Source organism: Prionailurus viverrinus, chromosome B2 (genome assembly GCF_022837055.1).
Source record: "Prionailurus viverrinus isolate Anna chromosome B2, UM_Priviv_1.0, whole genome shotgun sequence".
NCBI classification, from domain to species: domain Eukaryota; kingdom Metazoa; phylum Chordata; class Mammalia; order Carnivora; family Felidae; genus Prionailurus; species Prionailurus viverrinus.
This window is the reverse complement of record NC_062565.1, coordinates 79,884,170-79,909,753: the sequence shown is the minus strand read 5'-3', so window position 1 is coordinate 79,909,753 and position 25,584 is coordinate 79,884,170. Positions and strand designations below refer to the sequence as shown.

The window sequence follows — 25,584 nt, the reverse complement described above, 5'->3', positions numbered from 1 at the left end:
CCTAACATTTCAGGTTTTTCAGCCTTATTGATGATGTAGGTGGTATGGGAAAGATTACACATGAACTTTGTGATCATTGACTAACATTTCTTCAATACATACCTTTTACAAACAGTTGTATGCCTTTATGTAAAGGGAACATATCTAGGGCTTATTATTCTTTGCTGAGTATCAAAATTGTCATCCTTTCAAAGCTGAGAAAAAGTCATTCTCGAGGCATATTTAATGTCTACAGCTTAAGCAAATGCTGCCACCCTTTTGTAAGCATTAGGTTGTATAAACGTTAGGTTGGGTGATATAGATTAGGGAAGAGGAAGAAGATGAAAAGGTGAGAAAAATTCATGGAAGGGTGTCCCATCTGCAAAATAAAAAAGAGGGGTACTTGATATGAGGTGATGTTACTTATCTGGATGATACTGTCACCAGATGAAGTGTTATAAAATATATTTGTCTATACCATTTGGATAGTTTAAGCCCCTACCTTCAATTTATGTAAAAAGTATATGCACTCTTTTTATTTCATGGTTCAAATCATAGATACCACTTATATGGACCCTGTTGTATATATACTGTATATAGAGAACTTTATAACTGTATAATTGAATATATTATGGAAACTTTGTTCTAGATTAGTTTTCAGAGTTGAGAATGTATTTGTCTAATAATTATTTTCTACTTGTTGATGTATTAGCACTTTAAGCAACAAAAAACATTATAGGCGACTGTGTTGCTTATTTTGATATGTTATTTGCTTATACTTTCCTGAATTATGTGGATTTTAGTTTCATACCGGTTTTATTAGTTCATATAATTGTACTAATTCAAATAATAAAAATGATTAGTCAGTATATTAACACTTTAATTCAGATGTGAAAACTTCAGTTTATATTGGAGAATATTGTATCATTCTTATACTATTTCATGCATTTATAATTTTAAAATAAATAACTCTTGTGTGTCTATGTGTATGTGTTTAGGTGTGTTTATTAGTCAAATTAGGACTGACATGTGGTTGTGCAATCTGCACTGGACAACTTTAAAGATGCTCCTTACATAGACTGCTATGTACATTGTGATGGCTTTAATAATTATGCTGATAAAATAGTTTTTAGTATTGAAATTGAAATAATTGTCTCATTTGATTCAGGCACAGCCAGTTGGAGATTGTGATTTTAATATTCGTCTGCAGTGTATAGAAAGAGAAATAATAAGTCCTCGACATGAAAAAATGAAGACTGGGCTCATTGACAAAACACAGGAACCATTTAGTGTCAGAAATAAGCCATTTTTTGACATCTATACTTCAAGAAAGGTAAAATTTTCTAATTAGTCCTTACAGTGTGTCATAATTTAGCTTGTGAGAGGATTATGAATGACATATTACTGCCCAGTTGTCTTGATTTTTCCAGAAATTATTTTAATTGAATATAGCACTATTCTGGACAAACTTGTGCAATTCCCAAATCTTCTCCAGAGTAAGATTCTCAGTGATGGAAACTTAAACTAGGTTCCTTTCTTGTTTCTCATAATAGTTTTTGATTCATGGCTGTTGGTCTATGTTATGTTTTTTAAAAAGCTGTAGACAGTAAAGAATGAGATAGAGTGAAAATTACCTGTTATGCCTTCTGAAGGTCACCAACCTGGTACTTACTCCTATTTAAAAAAGCATTTGCATACGTACATATATTGAGGGTTTTCTTTTGTTTCTTTCTGTTGTTTTGACACTTAAAATGCATCATTCTGGGATTGTTGTTTTCTTTACCTAACAGTGTGGCTTGGAAATATTTCCAGGTTAGTGCTTAGAGATTTGTCTCATTATTTTTAACTACTACATAATATTTGACAGTAAAGATGCAACATGAAATTATTATATTTTGGAGAAGGGGTGGTTATGATAGAATAATATAGGAAGTATAGCAACATCTGCAAGTATGCATTTTAAACTCTTTTCTAATATAATCCCACATGCTAGATGATGTAAATTTTTGTAGTATTTTACCCGCTTCTGCTCATGTCCATGAGCCCTTGGATATAATAGCTACAGTAATCCCAGCACTGTCCAGTGCCTATCATTTTTCATGTCAATGAATATAAAGTTATTATTCTATTTTTATGGAATTTTTGCATAACACCTGGTTGGCATGGAACTCTTGGTTGATCCCTGCTGCCATGATCTTCCTACAGCTCACTGCTTGCCTTTTGTGTCTGTTTTGGCAGCAGGGATGTTAAAGGGGTATCTATTTCTGTGCCCTGCCCAATCTGTAGGGTAAGGGTAAGGATAAGGTTGATAGACACTTAACATGGACTATGTCATTGGTGAAAATTTGCTAACTGGAGCAATGCATTCTTATAGAAACACTTTCTAAATTATAAATCAGTGTAAAAGTTGAGCAGAGGCCACATGGTTTCAGTTTGCATTCATTTTTTAAAAAAACTAACTTGACAGCTTGTGCTGTCATAATTCAAGTTCAACATTTAAGAAAATGTCTTAGATCATACAGTTTCTTTAGTTACAATCAGTGCTACTTAGAAATATTTGCAGTGGATTACTATAAGAACTGTTCTTAAGGGATGTGAAGCAGGTTGAACAACTTTTCATGTAGTTTTTCACTAGAAAAACCTGTTATTTTTTTTAAAACACTTAGCTTATATAACCCCTAAAAATTCTAAGATACTCTTTTATTTAAAGGAATTCTAGGGGTGCCTGCGTGGCTCAGTCAGTTAAGTGTTAGACTCTTGATTTCGGCTCAGGTCATGATCTCACAGTTCATGAGTTCGAGCCCCACATCAGGCTCTGCACTGACAGCACGGAGCTTGCTTGGGATTCTGCCCCTCCCCTGCTGACGTGCGCGTGTGCATTCTCAAAATAAGTAAACTTAAAAAAAAAATTAAAAGAATTCTAGTATGTGGAATTTTAAGTATAACTTCCTCCTCTCATTTTCCAGTTCTGTTGGTTTTTTTTTGTTCCATGTAATAAAGAAGAAAAGCACATTTTGTAGCAGAGTTGGTCTAAAGGGTAAGACTACAGCAACACCAGTTATAGGATAGTAGCTACATGTAACAGATGATTGCTGTAGAGATTCTTACTATTTTTATCATTACTAATGGGAATGGGTGAAATAGTGATATTATGAATAATAAAGCATTTTTGAGAGAAGTATGTATTGTTTTTTATGAGGAATGCTAGTTTTTATGTGGATTTAAACAAAATTTACAACTATGAAGAATGCACAGAAATGTGTAGAATAATAGAATTTTATTTGTATATATCTATAAAATCTTGGAGATAACTTTGATTTTAGGACTTAACATAGCTCTGTTAACAACCTACTCATTTTGTCATTTGATCTGTCAAGTCCAGTGAAGAGATAATGAGTTGTTCAGTTTTTAACTTTAGTATACATAATTAGAATACAGCATCCAAAATAGTAAAAACAAATAGCAGCTTCTCAGATTACAGCTTATTTGTATTTACAGCTTGTTTGTATTTACAGCTTGAAGGCCAATTAAAAAAGAATTATTTGAATGGATTAATATGTTTATAAAATTTTTAAAGTCACACAGCAAAAAGTTTCTATGAAAGTTTTCTATTCATTTATCACATCAGAAGAATAACCATTGCCATTAGCTTATAACTGTATCCATCAGAATTTTCCTATGCATATATAAGCAAATACATTTACTATTCTTACCAACCTTATCCAAGAGATGATTCTTAACACACCATTCTATGCTTTTATTCTGTCTTTCTTTTATTCTATTCTTTGCTTTTTTTACTTAATATATTTTGAGTCCCCTTACCCCAGTATTGGTATGTAGAGATAGTCCCCCCTTTCCTTTTTTTTTCACAGATGCAAAGATTTTCATCTTATCAGTACCATAATTTAACTATTCCATAAGTCTTAGACATTTGAGTTATTTTTAGACATTGGAGTTATTTTTAGTCACTTGATAGGTTTTTGTTTGTTTTGTGTATGAACATCCAATTATTTCTGCACCAGTTATTGAAGAGACTGCCCTTTTTTCATTGACTTGCTTTTTGCACCTTTATGAAAACTAAGTTGTCATGGAATGTCTGGGTCTTTTTCTAGACTCTGTTCTGTTCCCTTGATTGTATTTGTCTGTCTTTACACTAGTACCACACTGTCTTGATTACGTTTCAGATTAAACCTTGAAATGAGATAGGATTAACCTTCCAACTTTCTAGGCCTTAGCATTTTCATGTGAATTTTAGAATAAGTTTGTCAGTATCTACGAAGTGCATGCTGGGATTTGGATTGGAATTGCATTGAATATATAGATCAATTTGGGGGGGAAGATTTGATATCCTAACAGTGTTGAGTTTTCCAGTTTATCAAACTGGTATTTCTCTCCTTTTATTTAGGTCTTTAATTTCAGAAAATTTTTTTGTTTAAACAGATGAACATAAGGGAAGAAAAGCAAAAATAATATAAAAACAGGGAGGGGGACAAAACATAAGATACTCTTAAATACAGAGAACAAACTGAGGGTTGCTGGAGGGGTTGTGGGTGGGGGGATTGGCTAACTGGGTGATAGGCATTGAGGAGAACACTTGTTGGGATGAGCACTGGGTGTTATATGTAGGGGATGAATCACTGGATTCTACTCCTGAAATCATTATTGCACGATATGCTAACTAACTTGGAGTAAATTAAAAAAATAAAATAGAAAAAAAAGAAATTTTTGTGGTTTTACTCATCTGACTTTTTTCAGATTGATTTCACACTCTTTGATATATTATAAATAGTATTTAAAATTTTCAATTTTTAATTGTTGATAACATATAGTAATACATTGATTTTTGTATATTGATTTTTTTCTTGCAGTCTTGCTAACTCACTTATTACTTTACTAGATTATTTTTTTAATTATTTATTTTTGAGAAAGAGAGAGAGAGAGAGAGAGAGAGAGAGAGAGAGAGAGAGAAAACACAAGTGGGGGAGGGGCAGAAAGAGAGGGAGACACAGAATCTGAAGCAGGCTCCAAGCTCTTAGCTGTCAGCACAGAGCCTGACATGGGGCTTGAACCCACGAAGTATAAGATAATGACCTGAGCTGCAGTCAGACTCTTAATGAACTGAGCCACCCAGGTTCCCATGTACTAGCTTTTTATAGATTCCATCATATCTTTTTACATAGACAGTCATGTCCTCTGCAAAACAAAACCAAAAAAAAAAAAGGGCACTTTTAGTTTTCCTTTCCAATCTGGATACCTTTTTATTTTTTCTCTTGCCTTTTTATACTGGCTAAGAGCCTCTTATTTAATGTTGAATACAGGTAGTGAGAGTGATACAGCCATATTTATTCCTTTTCTTTGGAACAGGAAGTCTATTTTAACTATTAAGGGTGCTGTTACCTGTAGGACTTAGCAGATGCCCTTTATACAAGTTTTTAAATTTGAAAGCTGTTGATTTGGGGGGCACCTGGGTGGCTCAGTCAGTTAAGCATCCAATTTTGGCTCAAAATCTCACAGTTGTTGGGTTTGAGCCTCGTGTTGGGTTCTGTGCTGACAGCTTAGAGCCTGGAGCCTGCTTGGCTTTCTGTGTCTCCCTCTCTCTCTCTGCCCCTCCCCTGCTGGTACTCTCTCTCTTTCTCTCTGTCTTTCTCTCTCTCTCTCTCAAAAATGAATAAAAACATTAAAAAGCATTTTTAAAAATAAGAAAAAAAAGAAAGCTGTTGATTTTGGTATACAGACTTTATTTTTCCAGTTCTCACTATATTTTGTTGTTTATAATAATTCTTCAGTTGATTCTCTTGGATTTTCTAGGTATTCAATCATATTAAGTATAAATAGACACAGTTTTATTCTTTAGATTTTTAATATATTTTTCTCTTGTCTGATTCAGTTATGCATGAATACAGATTTAAATTGTAGTGATAGTTATAGGGATCTTGTTCTTGATTTGCATGGCGGTGCTTCTAGTGTTGCTTACAAGTATATGTTGCCTCTGAGTCTGAAATGTATTTTATCAGGTTAAACAAGTATCTGGTTCTATTTTGCTGAGTTGTTTTACTTTTAAAAGCTGAAAGATTTATGCATTCTGAAGAGAAACCAGAATATTGAGTTGTTTTACTTTTACTCAAGAATAGGTATTTATGGGGCACCTGGTAGCTCAGTTGGGCGTTCTACTCTTGATTTTGGCTTAGGTCATGATCTCGTGGCTTGTGACATTGATCTTCACATGGGGCTCTTTGCTGGCGGTGTGGAACTGGCGTAAGATTTTCTCTTCCTTTCTCTCTGCCCCTTTTCCCTGACTGTGAGCTTTCTCCCAATGTAAATAAATAAACATTAAAAAAAAAAAGGTATTCAGTATTGCCAAATGACTTTTCATCTATAGATATAATACAGTTATCTTTTTCTGTTAGATTTATTTATCTCATGAGTTATATGAAAATATGTCCTAATATGATAAGTCCTGCTTAATGTATTGTTACTATTTTTGAAGACTTCATTATTATTGTTATTTCTTTTCTTTACAGCAGCTTGGTTCACAACTTTTTTTTTTTTTAAGTTTCACATTTTTATTTAAATTCAAGTTAGTTAACATATAGTGTAGTATTGGTTTCAGGAGTAGAATTTAGTGATTCATCACTTATATACAACACCCAGGGCTCATCACAGCAATTGCCTGCCTTGATCCTCATCACCCATTAAACCTATCCTTCTGTCCAGTTCCCTTCCAGCAACCCTTGGTTTGTTCTCGTTAGTTAAGAGTCTGTTTTCTCGTTTGCTTCTCTCTCTTTTCTCCCCCTATGTTCATTTGCTTTATTTCTTAAATTCTGAATATAAGTGAAATCATATGGTATTTGTCTTTCTCCGACTTATTTTGCTTTGCTTAGCATAATACTCTCTAGTTCCATCCATGTTGTTGCAAATGGTAAGATTTCATTCTTATGATGGCTGAGTGATATTCCATTGTATGTATGCATATATATACACCACATCTTCTTTATCCATTCATCAGTCAATGGACATTTGGGCTCTTTCCATAATATAGCTATTGTTGATAATGCTGCTATAAACATTGGATTGCTTGTACCCCTTTGGGTCTGTATTTTTGTATCCGTTGGGCAAATACCTAGTAGTGCCATGGCTGGATTATATTGTAGTTTCATTTTTCACTTTTAAGGAACCTCCATATTATTTTCCAGAGGGGCTGCACCGGTTTGTATCCCCACCAACAGCATAAGGGAGTTCCCCTTTCTCTGCATCCTTGCCAACATCTGTTGTTTCCTTGTGTTGTTAATTGTAGCCATTCTGACAGGTGTGAGGTGATATCTCATTGTAGTTTTGATTTGCATTTCCCTGATGATGAGTGATATTGAACATTTTTTTTTCATGTGTCTTAGCTATCTGGATGTCTTCTTTGGAAAAATGTCTATTCATGCCTGCTGTCCATTTTAATTGGATTATTTTTTTCGGGTTTGAGTTGTATACGTTGTTTATAGATTTTGGATACTAACCCTTTATCAGATATGTCACTTGCAAATATCTTCTCCCATTTCAAAGGTCGTCTTTTAGTTTTGTTGGTTGTTTCCTTTTCTGTGCAGAGCTTTTTATTGTGAAGTCCCAATAAGTTCATTTTTGCTTTTGTTTCCCTTGCATCAGGAGACATATCTAGTAAGAAGTGGCTATGGGTGATAGCAAAGAGGTTACTGCCTGTGTTCTCCTCTCAGATTTTGGTGGTTTTCTGTCTCGCATTTAGGTCTTTTATCCATTTTGAGTTTATTTTTGTGTATGGTGTAAGAAAGTGGTCCAGTTTTATTCTTCTGCATGTTGCTGTCTAGTTTTCCCAGCACCATTTGTTGAAGAGACTTTTTTCCATTGGCTACTCTTTCCTGCTTTGTCAAAGATTAGTTGACCATATTGTAGTGGATCCATTTCTGGATTTTCTATTCTGTTCTATTCATCTCTGTGTTGTTTTTATGCCAGTACCATACTGTCTTTTATCACTTCAGCTTTGTAATATGATTTGAAGTGTGGAATTGTGATGCTTACAGCCTCGCTTTTCTTTTTCAAGATTGCTTTGGCTATTTGAGATCTTTTTGGATTCCATACACATTTTTGGATTGTTCTAGCTCCATGAAAAATGCTGTTGGTCTTTTGATAGGGATTGCATTAAATGTGCAGATTGCTTTGGGTAGTGTAGATATTTTAACAATATTTGTTCTTCCAATCCATGAGCATAGAATGTTTTCCCATTTCTTTGTGTTATCTTCAGTTTCTTTCTTCAGTGTTCTATAGTTTTGGGAGTACAGATTCTTTACCTCCTTGTTAGGTTTTTTTTTTTTTTTTTTTTTTTTTTTTAAACCTCCTTGTTAGGTTTATTCCTAGGTATCCTATGGTTTTTGGTGGAACCGTAAATGAGATTGATTCCTTGATTTCTCTTTCTGCTGCTTCATTATTGGTATATAGAAATGCAACAGATTTCTAGATACTTACTTTGTATCCTGCAACTTTACTGAATTAGTGTAGCAGTTCTAGTAATTTTTTGGTGGAGTTTTTCATGTTTTCTACATAGATTGTCATGTTGTCTGCAAATAGTGAAAGTTTGACTTCTTCCTTGCTGGTTTGGATGCCTTTTATTTCTTTCTGTTTTCTGATTGCTGAGGCTAGGACTTCCAGTTCTATGTTAAATAACAATGGTGAGAGTGGACATCCCTGTCTTGTTCCTGAACATAGAGGAAAAGCTCTCAGTTTTTCCTCATCGAGAATGATATTAGCTGTGGGTCTTTCATATATGGCCTTTATTATCTTGAGGTATGACCTTTCTGTTCCTACTTTGTTGAGGTTTTTATCAAGAATGGATGCTGTACTTTGTCAACTGCTTTTTCTGCATCTATTGAGAGGGTCATATGGTTCTTACCCTTCCTTTTATTAATGTGGTATATCATGTTGATTGATTTGCAAATATTAAACTTCCCTTGCAATCCAGGAATAAATCCTACTTGATTGTGGTAAATGATTCTTTTAATGTACTGTTGAATTCGATTTGCTAGTATTTTGTTGAGAATTTTTGCATCCAACTTTACCTGGGATATTGGCCTATAGTTCTCTTTTTTTTTTTTTTTTAATTTTTTTTTTCAACGTTTATTTATTTTTGGGACAGAGAGAGACAGAGCATGAACAGGGGAGGGGCAGAGAGAGAGGGAGACACAGAATCGGAAACAGGCTCCAGGCTCTGAGCCATCAGCCCAGAGCCTGACGCGGGGCTCGAACTCCCGGACTACGGGATCATGACCTGGCTGAAGTCGGACGCTTAACCAACTGCGCCACCCAGGCGCCCCTAGTTCTCTTTTTTTAAGTGGAGACTTAGCTGGTTTTGGAGTCAAGGTAATGCTGGCCTTGTAGAATAAATGTGTAAGTTTTCCTTCCATTTCCATTCTTTGGAACAGTTTGAGAAGAATAGGTATTAACTCTTCTTTAAATGTTTGTTAGAATTTTCCTGGGAAGGCATCTGGCCCTGGACTTGTGTTTATTGGGAGAATTTGGATAACTGCTTCAATTTCTTTACTGGTTATCAGTCTGTTCAAGTTTTCTATTTCTTCCTATTTCAGTTTTGGTAGTTATGTTTATAGGAATTTATCCATTTCTTCTTGATTGCCCAATTTGTTGACATACAATTTTTCATGATGTTCTCTTATAATTGTTTGTATTTCTGTGGTGTTGGTTATGATTTTTCTCATTAGTGATTGTATTTATTTTGGTCCTTTCTCTTTTCTTTTTGATAAATTTGGCTACAGGTTTAACACTTACTCTTTAAAGAACCAGCTCCTGGTTTCATTAATCTGTTCCACTGCTATTTGTTTTTTGTTTTTTTTTTAATATCATTTATTTCTGCTCTAATCTTTATTATTTCCCTTCTTTTATGGGCTTTAGGCTTCACTTATTGTTCTTTTTCTAGCTCCTTTAGGTGTAAGGTTAGTTTGTGATTTTGAGAATTTTCTTGTTTCTTGGGGTAGGCCTATATTGCTATATACTTCTCTCTTATGATTGCTTTTGCTGCATCTCAAAGGTTTTCCACTGTCATGGTTTCATTTTCATTTGTTTCCGTGTATTGTTGTATTTCTTCTTTAATTTCCTGGTTGACCCATTGATTCTTCAGTAGGACATTCATTAAACTCCATGTATTTGTGGTCTTTGCAAATGTTTTCTTGTGATTCACTCCAAATTTCACAGCGCTGTGATTGGAAAACTTGTGTGATATGATCTGAATCTTTTTGTACTTGTTGAGGCCTAGTTGTTATCTGTTCTAGAGAATGCCCCATGTGCACTTGAAAGGAATGTGTATTCTGCTTTAGGATGAAATGTTCTGAATATAGCTAAGTCCATCTGGTCCAGTGTGTGATTCAAAGCCATTATTTCCTCATTGACTTTCTGCTTAGATGATCTATCCACTGATAAGTGTATGTTAAAACTCCCCATTGTTATTGTATTACTGTCAATGAGTTCCTTTCTGATTTTTATTTTATTTTTTTATTAAAATTATTTTAATGTTTTTTTTATTTCTGACAGAGAGAGTGAGTGAGAGCGTGGGGGAGGGGTAGAAAGCAAGGGTGACACAGAATCAGAAGCAGGTTCTAGGCTCTGAGCTATCAGCACAGAGCCCAGCACTGGGCTTGAACTCATGAACCATGAGATTGTGACTCACGAGAGGCAGTGCCACCTCTTCCAGATGTGCTCCAAGAAGGGGGAACCATCTCTCCCAGTGCCTGCCAGGGCATCCTCAGATGGCACTGTCTGCTCCCAGGCTATCTGCCCTCCTTATCCAGAGGAGCGCCTGCTGGGTTCCACCACTGGCCACACCATGGGCCTCTAAAACTACACTCTTTGAGCTCCACTGGTTGTAAAAACTTAAGAAAATCAGCCCCTCTTGTTTTCCCAGTCAGTGGCTTTAGGGAGGTGTTGTCCTTGTGCGATCCCCTGTGTACTCCTCTTTCTCTCTCTCCCTTCCTTCTGTCTACAGCACCTGCAGTCTGTTTCTCTCCCAAACCATGTCTCTGCACTTCTACCTTTCACAATGTGGCCTTTTCTCTTCCTCCAGTTGTGCAGTTTGTTCTATAGTCCTCAGATCTATTTCTTGGGTATTCAGAATGATTTGATATTTATCTAGCTGTGTTTGAGGGATGAGGCAAGCCCAGGGTCCTCCTACTACTCAGCCATCTTAGCTCCTTCTCTCTCAGCAAAATTTAAAGCAAGGTACAGAGATTTCACTTACACCTGCTGCCACCACATATGCATGGTTTTTCACATTATCAACATTACTCACTGGAATGTTACATTTGTTACCACTGATGAACACACATTGACACCATAATCACCCGAAATCTAGTTTGCATTAGGATTTATTCTTGGTGTTGTACATTCTGTAGGTTTGAACAAGTATATTAATAACATATCCATCAGGATAGTGTCATACAGAGTATTTTCATTGCCGTACCTATCTATGCTCTGCTTAATCATCCCTCTCCTTCCCCTGTCCCTTGGCAAGTTCTGATTTTTATACTTTTTTGTTTTACCTTTTCTAGAATGTCATATAGTTGGAATCATACTACTTTATTTTATTTTTTGAATCACACTATTTTAGATCGGTTTCTTTAATTTATTAATATGCCATTAAGTGTTGTTTCTATGTCTTTTTCATGGCTTGATAGCTCACTTTTTAGTGCTGAGTAATATTACATTGTCTGGACGTGCCACAGTTTATTTATCCGTTGACCTACTGAAGGATTCTTGGTTGCTTCCACATTTTGGCAATTATGTATAAAGCTGCTGTGAACACCCACGTGTAGGTTTTGTGTGGATATAAATTTTCAACTTTTTTGAGTAAATACCAAAGAGCACACTAGTTCAGTTATATGGTAAGAGTATATTTAGTTTTGTAATCAACCGCCAAAATGGCTTACCATTTTGCATTCTTACTAGCAGTGAATGAGAGTTCCTGTTGTTCCACATCCTTCTCAGCATTTTATAATGTCAGTGTTTCAGATTTTGGCCATTCTAATAGGTGTGTAGTGATTATATGTGTGTGTGTATATATATATATATATATATATATACACACACACACACACACACACACACACACACACAAATCATTTCTTTTTTAATTTGCAATTCCATAATGACATATGATGTGGAGCATCTTTTCATATGCTTATTTTTCATCTCTATAGCTTCTTTAGTGATGTGTCTGTTAAGGTCTTTGACCTATTTTTTAATTGATTTGTTCATTTTGTTATTAAGAGTCTTTGGATATTTTGGATAAGAGTCCTTATTAGATGTGCTTTTTCAGATATTTTTTCCATCATGTGTTTTGTTTTCTCAAACCACATGGATCATGGATCCATGTCTTGATGGATCCGTGTCTTTGGTGTTGTATCTAAGAAGGATTCACCATACCCGAAGTTGTCTAGGTTTTGTCCTACCTTATTTTCTAGGAGTTGCATAGTTTTGCTTTTTACATTTAGGTCTATGATTTATTTTGAGTTAATTTTTGTGAAGGGTGTAAGGTCTATGTCTAGATTCATTTTTTGGAATACGATAGTTGTTGTAGGACCGCTTGTTGAAAAACTGTCTTTGCTCCATTGTATTGCCTTTGTTCCTTTATCATAGATCAATTGATTATATTTATGTGAGTCTGTTTCTGGGATCTGTGTTTTGTTCTGTTGATCTGTTTGTCTATTCTTTTGCTAATACTACACTATGTTGATTACTGTAGCTTTATAGTGAGTCTTAAAGTCAGGGAGTGTCAGGCCTCCAACTTTATTTCTTTGTTTTCAACATTATGTTGGCTGTTCTGGGTCTTTTGCCTCTCCATATAAACTTTAAAGTCAGTTTGTTGATATCCACAAAATAATTTGCTGGCATTTTGATTGGGATTGCATTGAATCTATAGATCAAGTTGGGAAAAACTGACATTTTGTCACTGTTGAGTCTTCCTGTCCATGAACATGGATTATTTCTCCATAGTGTATTATTTTTAAATGATGTAATGAACGGTTTTTTTTTTTCTAGCATTGTATTTAGGATTTTTGTATTGATGTTAATAAGTGATCTTGTTCTGTAACTCTTCGGTAACTTTTACATCAATGTTCTACTCCACAAAAAGAACTTAGGATTTTTTCTTCTGCTGTTCTGGAGTAGTTTTAATAGCATTGGAATTATCTAGTTTTGATGGATTGTATGGAATTCTCCCATGGACTGTTTGAGTCCTAGTGTTTGGGGTTGGGTTAACAGATACTGGACTTCCTCTACTTCTTCTATGGAAATTGGTTTGATTAGATTTTTTTCTCTTCTTGAGTCTGTTTTAGTAAATTATCATTCTTTATTTTTTTTTAAGTTTATTGATTTATTTTGAGAGAGACTGAGCATGAGCAGGGAAGGGGCAGAGAAAGAGAGAGAGAGAGAGAGAGAGAGAGAGAGAGAGGAGAGAGAGAGAATCCAAACAGGCTTTGTGCTATCAGTGCAGAGCCTGACAGGGGGCTCAAACCCATGAACTGTGAGATTGTGATGTGGGCCAAAATCAAGAGTCTAACACTTAACTGACTGAGCCAACTAGACTTCCCTGTTTTGGTAAATTATCATTCTTAGCAAAATAGCCATTTTATTGATATTTTAAAATTAATTGTATAGAGTTGAGGAAAGTAATTGATGATAAGACTTTAAATTTCTTTTGTTTTTGTGGTTATTTCCTATCAGATTTATTAGTTGAATATTTGTTTCTTTGCTTTTTTCTGAATAATGGTAGCTATTTGTTTTTTCCCCTCCACAATAAACCAGCTTTCTTTTGTTTCTTACTTCTGCTCTTTTCCTAACCAAAACTTACTTTTATTATTTATTAATCTTTGGTTTGTATTTCTCTTTATTGTCCTTTACTATCTTTTTAGTTGGGCAATTGAATTCATTAACTCTCCTTCTTTTTTTATAGATATTAGTACTTTAAAATTTCCTTCTGCGCCTGCCATGCGTAGTCTGATAACTAGAATAGGATACTGAGTAACTTTTGTCATGTTTTTAAGAAGTCTGCAATTTTGTTTTCTTTTTTGCTTTTTTTCATGCTTGTTAAAGAGTTTTGAAATTTCAAGGTAGAAGTCTTTATTTTCTGAATTTGTTATTTTAAATTTGATCGTGTTAAGGTGAAAGGATATTATCTGTATATTCTGCTTTTTGGAATTTATTATAAGGTGTTATCAGCTCTTGGGACTGTTTCACAGACCCTTTAAAAGGTGTTATCAACTCAGAGTAAAGATTTATATATGTCGATCAAATTTGCCTTACTAATTATGTTTTTGTTTTAGCCTTTATATTCGTATTTATTTTTGGCTCAGTTGATCTGTCATGGACTAAGTGAGGTGAATGAAATCTTCCTAATACTAGTGGCTGTTTAATTATAGTGTCTTCTAAAGTTTCTTCATGAATATTCATACTGTGCTTTTTGGTGATGATAATTTCATAGATAATTATTTATTCATTTGGATTTATATTCCCTTAGACTTATAAAGGTTTTTTTTTTTTTGTCTTGACTTTTAAGATTGTGACTAATATTGTGAGCCTTGTTTCTTTTTGTTTGTTTTTGCCTTTATTTATCATACTACTTCAAAGGTTTTTTGAATCATATTATTTTAGGTATGTGCTTTGTATACAGTGAAGTTTTGTTTTCCTTTGTGATCCACACTGTAACACTTCTGTTATTTAGAATTTTAAACAGCTTTATTGAGATGTAATTGCGTATCGTACAGTCTACTCTTTCAAATGTACAATTTCAATGAATTCAATTTAGTGTGCAATTCAGAGTTGTATGATCACCACCACAGTCAACTTTAGATCATTTTTCATCGCCACCAAAAGAAATTCTGTACTTGTTAGCAACCATTCCCTAATTCTTCCAAACTTCTGGCCTTTGGCAGCCACCAGTCTATTTTCTGTCTCTATAGATTTGACTATTTGGGGACATTTCATAGAAGCTGTATCATTCAAAATGTGGTGTTTTTGTGCCTGATTTCTTTCATATAGCATAATGTTTTTAAGGTTCATCCATGTTGTAGCATGAATCAGTATGCCATTCCTCATTATGGCCCCCAAAATATTTCTTTGTGTGGATATTTAACTTTGTTTATCTATTCTTCAGTTGATGGACATTTTTAGTTGTTTTCACTTGGTGGTTATTGTGAATAATGTTGCAACAAACATTTCTGTCCAAGTTCTTACTTACATGGACATGTGTATAACTCTTTTATTTTTTTAACTGATGATTTATTCCATTTACATTTATCCATGTGAAAAATATGTTGGATATTGATGCTGTTATTGTGTTGTTTTCTCTTTTCATAGTTAACCACAGGTCTTTCATTCTGCTGTTAAAATGTGTGTTGGTGCATGCATTTCTAGTTTTCTGGTATTTGGGTTGTCTGTATTTTTGTTTTAGTGATTAATTTCACAATTGTATCTTTCTATGATATCTTTAGTTTTGTATTTCTTTAAATATTACCTATTAAATTCCTACCTATGCATAATATAAGTCTTTGTTCTTTTACTCCCATTTCTCCACTATTAGTTTTTAATAAATGATATTATTTTCCTACTGTGAAGTATACTCATATTCTACTACTTGATTTGTTAACATTAAATTCCAAAGATGGGAGTTCCAACCCATCATTTCTCCTTTTTTTTCTCTCAATTTTTATTTATATTATTTTCATATTATTGGAGTAGATGATATTTACTTTCTGTTTTTTCTTCCTAATCCCCACATTTGTTTTATTTTATAGCTAATTATGCTTTACTGCTTTGATAATAGTACTCCTTTTCCCATTCTTGCTTAGCTGAAGTTTTAACTCCTAGTAGTTTTCTCAAGAATATTTCATGAGAACAGTGATCCCTTAGTTCTTGCATGTTTAAGAGTGTTTACTTGTTGTCATTTTTATTTTTGAAGGGTCGTTTAAAGGAATATAAAAATCCTGGCTCATGCTTAACCTGTGAGTGTTCCACTGTATTCTAATATTTAATGTTGTTGTGAAGCAATAAGATGCCATCTGATTTTTTGTTTCTTCCCCCCTCCATTTAATTAACTTAATCTTTTTGTTTCTTTGCTCAAAAGATTATTTTTTCATCTTTAAAGTTCACTAACTTCCTAGATATGTCTTGGAGTTCACTGTTCTAGGTCAGTTTTCTCTGTTACTTATGCCCTTCTTAATATGCAGATTCAAGTTTTAAGTTTATTGTTTATATTTAAATATTTGTGATGTTATACTGATTGGTTTTCCTCTTTGGACATTTTGGCTATGTTCATATTGTGTCTCTTTTTCCATCTCCCGAGGCATCAGTTCCAAAACTTCACTGTGGATCTGAATTATCTGGAGGGCTTGTTAAAACAGACTGTTGGGTTCCATTTCCAGATTTTCTGACTTTAGTAAATCTTTGGTGGCATGAGAAATTGTGGTTTCTCTCAAATTCCCAAGTGAAACGCAACTGCTTGTCCAGGGACCCTGCTTTGAGAACCATTGCTCTAAATCTAATATTGGTGCTCTGATCCCTTTAATTTCTTTTTCCTTTGTTCTGTTTCATTTTGTTGTGTCCTTTAAATCTCCATTCTCTTATTATTTGTTCTATATTATTGTTCTGTATTTGCTATATTCTTTCATTTCTGTGCTGATGATTTTTTCCCTTGAACTATTTTCCTGTGTTTTGTCATGTTACCTTTTATATTACTCAATTGTTGTGCCATCTTTTTCCTCGAATCTTTTTACATTTCTGCTTTGTTGGTCTGCTTTATATCAGTGAGAGTTTTATTTTTAAAAAGTCATGATCAAGTATGTGGTAATAATTGTCATCTGTTGTATGGCAGTATTTTTCTGTGAAGTTTGCACTGTTAGTATTACCGTTCCACCTCATATTACCTTTCTACCTCTTTTCATTCAGTACTTTTGTATTGATGCTATGTCAGTTCCCTTAATATTACCTATCTTCAAAGAAATTAGATATTCCTGGATCAGTTATTTGTGGGAGGTTGCTATGAGAGGAGAATATAGGAAGTGATATTTTAGATTATATTACTCAAAGCTTTGCTTTGGCCAGACTCAGGCTTGTTCTAGGCAAATGCCTTTTCTCTGTGATTCTTTTCAGTTGTCTGTGGTTCTGTCTCTACCTCATTGTATTCTGCCTTCTGTACTCAGTATTTCAAACACCGAAATTCTCTTTTTCGCTTAAGAAAGCCATTTACTCTCGGAGTGTATTTTTGTGCATAATTTCTGGCATCTGCTGGCTAGTTCTTCCAGCCACACTCTGAACTTTCCTTAGCCCTTTTCTCTTGGATTCTAACTACTTTTTATAGTCTACATTTGTATTTTAGAGTTTGTGGATTATATTTGCCTCTGAGTTTTGCTGAAAACTTGAGTTAGTTTAAGAAAATTTCTTTGATAAATTCACACATAAAAATATTTTCATTGTTGAGATGATTTACAAGAGGTGAAGGAGAGAACTGCATCAATGTTCATGCTGTAATTTCAAGGCAATAAATAATTTGAAAGCCTTGGGGTTGATTAAGGCACTGGGCAGATTTATAGTTTTTATTAGAGATGACATTAAGTTCTCTTACAAGACTTATTTTCGACTAAAGAAATGTAAACAGAATCACAGTTCAGGTTTCTCTGTGGAGATATGCCTATGTATCACTGGAATTTTATTTGCTACCGTTAGATGAAGGAAATTGTAAGCAGAAGTCAGTTTTTAAAGTAGAAATATCATAAAGAACATAATTTTTTTGTATTCTGAAACACAAATGGCAGAGATCTCCAAATATATTAGCTAGGTGATGCGTGATCCTTGTTGTTCTTATTTGGTAGCCTAGCAATTTTCAGAGTTGTTTGTTCCCCTCAGCTATCACTTTACTGATGATCAGCTCTTCCTTCTTCTTCAGTGAAGACCCCCCCCCCCATTGTTGTGGGTGTGTTCTGGCTTAATATCAATAGGTTTCTATCCTTTTTGTATTTCAGAAATCTATTGAAATCCTTTTCATCTTCTGATGGTTGTCCTCCACTTGCTTTTTATTGTTCTGAGTTAATTTAATTCCTATCACTTCATTTTTTTTTTTTTTAAATTTTTTTTTAACGTTTTATTTATTTTTGAGACAGAGAGAGACAGAGCATGAACGGGGGAGGGGCAGAGAGAGAGGGAGACACAGAATCGGAAGCAGGCTCCAGGCTCTGAGCCATCAGCCCAGAGCCCGACGCGGGGCTCGAACTCACGGACCGCGAGATCGTGACCTGGCTGAAGTCGGACGCTTAACCAACTGCGCCACCCAGGCGCCCCTCCTATCACTTTATTGATGTCTCTGACCAGAGTCGGTGAAGTTCGTAACATCTTTAACTACAGTGCTAACTACAGTGCTGACTAAAGTACATTTTCAAGAAAGGCATGTAGGTATTAAATGCCCTTTTTTCTTGCATCGTTCTAAGTGTTCTGGTTTCTTTGGACATACTTAATGTAATCTTGGATATTGATTTTTTTATACAATATAGTGATTCAGTTTTTTCTGTTTCCCCCTCCTGCATTCTGGAAAATCTTGAGCTTGGTCTCATAAGAAAGATTTAATTTTCCCTAATGTTGGTTTATTTTCCCTAATGTGGATTTTTTTTTTTACCCTCTCTGTAATATTAAGTATTTGCTTTACTCGCCTTCTTTTAATCTCATGTTGTTTTTTTGTTTTGTTTTGTTTTGCTTTGTTTTGTTTTTCTCCTCATCCAGTTCTTATTACTCTATTTCTCTTTGTCTTTTTTTTTTAAAAAGATTTTGTCCTTTGGTATCCTACTGAGGATACAAAACTTTTCTAAAAATTTATTTCTTTTTCATGGATTTTTAAAAATGGAATTTATTTTTAGAGTTTTAGTTTTCCTGTGAGTTTTTGTCATGATCTTATTTTTTCCTACTGTTTGTTAGATGGCAAGAGTTGTAGATCCTTCTTGTGTGCACTCTTTAAATTTCAGTCGGCATTCTAGTTTACATTCATGTCATTTGTCTAGCTGGGACTATGCTAGAGTGAAATGGACTATTCCTTTGTCTTCTACTGCCTGATCCTCTGAACAGATGGAGTCTATGAATATTAGTTTTCAATATATTCTGCTCTCTGAGAGCTTCCTGTCTCTTTGCAACTCTGGCACTTCCTTTATGAGTGAACATGAAACCAATACACATATTCTTCCTTCCCAGTTCTTTTCTTTGACTCGATGTTTGTATCAGCAAAGGAAGTGAAGGTCCATAAGAGACTTAGATTACCTAGAGTACCAGTTTTTAGACTTTTGGTCTCTGGACTCCTTTATACTCATTATAATCATTGAGGACCTGGAGAGTTTTTAAATTTATGTGGGTTATATCTAATGATAGTTATCATATTAGAAATTATAATTGCAAATGTTTATTTTAAAACAATAAACCTACTATCTTAATAGAAATAACATTTTTGTGCAAAATTAAATATTCTAAAGCAAAAACAATTTAGTACAAGATTGGCATTGTTTTGCCTTTTTGCGGATTAAAAAAGGTCTGGCTTCATGGAAGACGGCTGGATTCAGTTGTGGTGTCATATGTCACATTGTCTCTGAAACTGCACCATATACTCAGTGATGGTGAAAAGGGTTAATTACTGCTTAGCATTATTATGAAAATACTTTTGACCTCATGGACTGTCTGAAAGAGTCCAAGGGACCCCCTATAGATACTCTTTGAAAACCATCTAAAACACGGGGAGAGAGAGGGTATAGGAGCAGTTTGCCCCATGATGTTGTAGACACATGTGGAAGAACAGCTACCTGGTTTCTGTTTGGTTGGTATAAACCTTGTGTTTGTGATCTATAGTAGACACGGAGGGAATTTGAAGGGGTCATTTTTTTTATTTTTATTTTTTTAAAAATATTTATTTTTGAGAGAGACAGAGACAGAATGCGAGTGGGTTAGGGGCAGAGAGAGAGAGAGGGAGACACAGAAGCAGAAGCAGGCTCCAGGCTCTGAGCTGTCAGGACAGAGCCTGACGCGGGGCTCGAACTCACGAGCTGTGAGATCATGACCTGAGCCAAAGTCGGATGCTCAATCGACTGACCCACCCAGGTGCTGAAGGAGTCATTTTTGTTGGTCAGGCCTGCTGTCTGTATGATATGCAAGGTCCGTTGACCAACCTTTTAATTTTTTTTTTTTAAGTTTATTTATTTACTTTGAGAGAGAGTGAGAGAGAGTGTGCGAGTAGGGGAGGGGCCTGAGCCGAAATCAGGAGTAGACTTCTTAACCAACTGAGCCACCCAGGTGCCCGCATTGACCAACCTTTTGAATAGAGACCTATCAGTCTTTAAGTTGTGGTAGCATATGGACTTTTTTGTCCTAATATGAGGTTTAAAGTTTTCATTCTGCATTTTTCTTAGGTGTTTCAGTAGATGTTTTGGAAAGTTTGTATTACAGCTGCTAGACAGACAATATTTTAAACTTCAAAGCTCTGTTTGTATTTAGTCTGAGAAGCTGCCTTTTTTCTTGTCTTGTCTTTCCTTTTCTCTTTTCTTTTCTTTTCTTTTTTCTTTTTTCTTTTTGTATTCATCTGTTAATGTGAGTGGGTAGAAAGACCACTCCAAAATTTTAGCCATTTATAAAGCGGTAAGATTGACTTATGCATTTTTGCCTAAATGCCTATTTATTTTTCTACTAGTGGGCAAAAATAATTCATTTTCTCTTTTGTGAACTCCCCATTTTTACTTTAATATGACTAAGGCTGATCTTGGATTATTTTACACATGTAAAGTTTTTTTCTCCTGAAATAGTAGATTGTCTTTTTGCATTTTCTGTTTGTTTGCCTCTTTCAACTCCCTTTTTTTCCCCTTTGGTGCAGTTAATGTTCCCTGTAGGGTTGTATGTAGTTAGGTCCTAGTCAGAGAACATGCAAGGAACTGACCCCGAGTGGTTTTAAGGAAATTATGCTTGATTAAAAAATTAAGTAAAAAAAAAAAAATAAGTAAGACTCCATCCCTCTCTCTCATCTCACACATTCAAATAAAAAAATAAAAGAAAGACCTGATAATCTCTTGAAAGTTCTTAGCAGTAAATTTACTGCTTTTCTCTGCTTGGAGTCATTTTACTTTCTCATGTCCAGTTTGACTGCTTTATTAAAACTCTGTGGAAAATACTTTTACAATGATTTGTTATTGTGGTTTTGAAAGCAAAATATTTGCTATATAGGAAGAAAAAGTAATAAATGTGAAGACCTATCTAATAACATTTGAGAGGATTAAACAGAATTATGAAAGCTATTCTTTTATTACATTTAATTTTTCAAAGGCATGTACTCATGTAGCTTATTAGAATTTATTCATTATTATTTAAACATTTTTTAAATGTCTATTTATTTTTGAGAGACAGAGACAGAGTACAAGCAGGGGAGGGGCAGAGAGAGAGGGAGACACAGAACGTGAAGCAGGCTCCAGGCTCTGAGCTGTCAGCACAGAGGCCGACACTGGGCTTGAACCCATGAACTACTAGATCATGATCCAAGCTAAAGTTGGACACTTGACTGATTGAGCCACCCAGATGCCCCTATTCACTTATTATTTTTTTGTATATTTTGCTAGGTAGGAAATTGAGGCTTTATTTATATTTATGCATTTCATCTGGCATTCAGATTTATTTTCTAGGTATGGCCTGCTTTTATTTTCTTCTTCTATCTCTAAATAGAAAGTTCTTAAGAGCATGTCCAAGACTGGTAGTTCATAAAGAAAATCAAGCCTTAAGGTTTGTGATTTATATATATATATATGTCTGTGACTTTATGTTGTATTACTTGTATTATAGTAAAAGAAAAAGAACCTTTGAGAGGTTGTTATGCAACTATGGGTGAAGAGAAGAATCTTTGTTTAAAACTTTGTGTGAAGATCTGCATACTCTAGAGGTTTTGCAGGGATTATCCTTAGTTGTTGTTTTTTATTTATGCAGTTACAGATATAATGGTGAAACCATTTTGGTTTAGAGGCAGATGCAAGATAAAATGAGGATAACTTTATGTATTCTCGTATTTCTGGTGTTCAGTTTTACATGATCTAGTCTGATAATAATGTTGTTTGTTACTGAAATTGAATATGGCCTGATGGATCCTTTACCATTTTAGAGGAGAATTTTTAAAATAAATGTTTTAATGTTTTTTTATTTTGAGAGAGAGAGCATGTGTGCACATGTGTGTTAGTGAACAGGGGAGAGGCAGAGAGAGAACCGTGAGATCATGACCTGAGCCAATGTCAGGAGTCTGATCCTTAACTGACTTAGCCACCCAGGTGCCCCTGGAAGTGTTGGTTATCAATTTATTGTCTCAGCTCTGAATGTACCTTTCAAAATATGTTCTGTGATAACTGACAGAATTTTTTAAAAGCATTTCATTTGGTAAGAATTTTGGCATTTTGTAAATATTTCTACATTTATTTTTATTTCTACTTTTGTGTTTTAAGGAAACTTACAGAAAATTTCACTTTCTTAAATTATTTCTTTTGTTGACATTATGTTTGTGTTATGTGTATTTTCTTTGAAAGGAGTACTGTCCAATTGAATATTCTGTGACAATGGAAATGTTCTGTTATAAACTTTGTTGCCTACTACAGTGCCTACTAGACACAGAGGCTACTGAGTACTCGACTTGTGGTTGGTGCACCTGAAGAACTTGGTTTTTAATTAATTTAAATTAACATAAGTCTAAATAGACAAGCAGCTACCATATTATAAAGCACAGTTAATGTATATTTAAACTTAATTTGCTACTATTTAGGATTTTTGTGCCTATACCATAGATCCTTTTTACGTTAAAGTGGAATCTAAATTCATTATCTTGGCACATAGTAAACTATGTGATCTAGCTTTTGCCTACCTTTCTGCTCATTTTCTATGACTTTTTCATTTAGTTGCTATTCACCAGTGCTGCTTCTTTCATTTGTGATACTTTATTTCATTTGAAGACATTTATAGTGTGCTTGGAGCTGTCTTCAGATCTTATGGCTGCTTCTTTCTAGTTTTCAGCACACCTCCTTAGTCCTTTTCTGATCTCTGATATTGTTCAGTAAGATTTCACTAAGAAACATTTAAATATGTAGAAAAGTTGAATGAATTTTATTGTACTGAATGTACTGCCCACATACCATTTGGATTTTACATTTTTCTATATCTGATTTAACACATCTTTCTTTCTTTCTTTTTTTTTTTTTTTTGTTTAGTTTGTGTGTGTGTGTGTGTGTGTGAGAGAGAGAGAGAGAGAGAGAGAGAGAGAGAGAGAGAGAGTGTGTGTGTGTGTGTGTGTGTGTGTGTGTACGCGCTCAAGCAGGGTAGGGGCAGAGAGAGAGCGAATCCCAAGAAGGCTCCACATTGTTAGTGCAGAGCCCAATGCAGGGCTTGAACTCATGAGCCGCGAGATCATGACCTGATCAGAAATCAAGAGTTGGATGCTTAATGCAGGTGCCCCTGATTTAACACGACTTATTGCATGTACCTCTTCCTCTATTCACCCATTAGTCCATGTTTTGGATACATTTCAAAGAAATTTATAGACTTCCATTCACTTTTAATTTTCGTTTTTAATTAGGTTATTTTATCTCTTTGTGGGAAAAGTTCTTTCTATATCCTGGGCATCGATCTTTTGTCAGATATATGTTTTCCTAATAATTTCTCCCAATTTTGTGATTTGCTGATTCATTTTCTAAATAGTGTCTTTTGATAAACAGGAGTTAAATTAAACTTTGGTGAATTTAATATCAATTATTCTATGGTTAGTACTTTTTTGGTGTGTCCTGCTTAAGTTTGAAATCTTTTCTTCTCTTAATCTTGTCAGAAAAATATTCTCCTGTTTCTTCTGAGAGCTTTGTGGCTTTAGTTTCTATGTCTGTATGTTTTATCCAACTCAAATTAATTATAGTGTGGGGTAGGAATTGAGGTTCATTTTTTTCTCTATATAGATACATAGTTATGCCAATACTATTTATTGGCAAATAAATACTCACTGGGTTGTACTGATAGCTTTGTAAAAAAAAAAAAAGCCATCATATTTTAAGTGTTGATGTATTTCTAGATCACTTGATTTTACTTGGTATGCCACCCATTTATACTCCTATGTGATATAGACACACTTTTTGATAAGATAGATAATGTGAGAGAAGATTTGCTGACATATTTCTAGAGCCTAGACCACCACCTAGAACTGCTGAATAACTGATAGAGATTGATCTGTAGTTGATAGTAGATAGAGATTTTTTATTTTTATTTTTTTGAGAGAGAGAGAGAGAGAGAGAGAGAGGGAGAGGGAGAGGGATAGCATGAGTGGGGCAGGGGCAGAGACAGCGAGAGAGAGAATCCCAGGCAGGCCCTGCACTGTCACTGTAGAACCAGATGCAGGGCTTGAACTCAGGAGCCATGAGACCATGATCTGAGCTGAAATCAAGAGTTGGATGCTTAACTGACTTGAGCCATGCAGGCGCTGTGATAGAGGTTGATTTTATAGTTGGCTTTTGTATTCATTATGTTACATGAAATGGATTATTTCTAACTTTTTCTGAGAGTAGTGTTATTTACATAATAATGAACTGTTCTGTGCAAGTTTAAATACACTCAGCCCTAAAATAATTTGTAGGGCACTTCAGAGAAGGAAATTTTTTGAAAAAGGTGACTCTGTGCCTTAACCCAATGCAGGGCCCCATCTCATGACCGTGAGATCATGACCTGAGCCTCAATCAAGGGTTGGAAGCGTAACTGACTGGGCCACCCAGGTGCCCCTCAAGGTTTTACATTTTTGAGTGAATTTTGTTAATATGTATTTTTTTAAAAAGTATAAATTTCATTAAAATTTTCATATTATTTTATTGTTGTTAGATAAAATGTTATCTCTTAACTTTTGTTTTTTGTGTATCTGTGTAACTTCAAAATTCTGCAGTAATCTTGAGGGAAAATTCAGCTATATCTTTAAATCCCTTCCCAGTTTTGTTTCTCTATTTTTGTGAGTCAAACAAAATTTCTCCTTTGTTTCTCTGTCTCTCAGAGTGTCCCTCTGCTCAGGGGAAAGCCTAGATTTTCTAAGTTTTGCCAATGTTTAGAATTGGGAAAAGTTCCCAAGGAAAAACTGCCTAACTCACTTTTGGCCACTTTTCCTCTATCTCTAATCTTGGTCTGTGTAGTAATTTTGTTGCTATAGCTGTCTGCCCCGAAGCAGATGATTGTAATTTTCTTTTATTTTGACAAACAACACTTAACAGAATATTTTTAAATTTCAAGTTTATCAACTTTTTCCCTTTGTTTTCAATTTATTATTTTTTCTTAGTTGTAACTTATTTTGTTCTGTTGGGACAAATTTTCCTCTAGGAATTAGGTGGGAATTTCTTTATGGCCTAATAGATCATCAGTTTTTATAAACATTCTCTGAGGAATAATAGTAAAGTCTCTTAGTATTAAATTCTTTTATTTTATAACATGTTATTTTTTACACATAAACATTTATTACTTTTATTTGTCCATTATGAATTTTATTATCAAAATAAGTTGACATACTTTTTTCCTGTTTAAGTTTTA

At 34.5% G+C, this 25,584-nt stretch overlaps 1 protein-coding gene across 1 annotated transcript in view; it reads left to right on the top strand.

The window, feature by feature from the left end:
* Positions 1 to 25,584, top strand: part of RNGTT (RNA guanylyltransferase and 5'-phosphatase) — a 315,799-nt gene that overhangs the window by 104,219 nt on the left and 185,996 nt on the right. Inside the window, exon 11 of the mRNA XM_047858895.1 lies at positions 1,148 to 1,312. Within this exon, the coding sequence (XP_047714851.1) occupies positions 1,148 to 1,312 (165 nt within the window). The remainder of the gene's footprint in view (positions 1 to 1,147; positions 1,313 to 25,584) is intronic.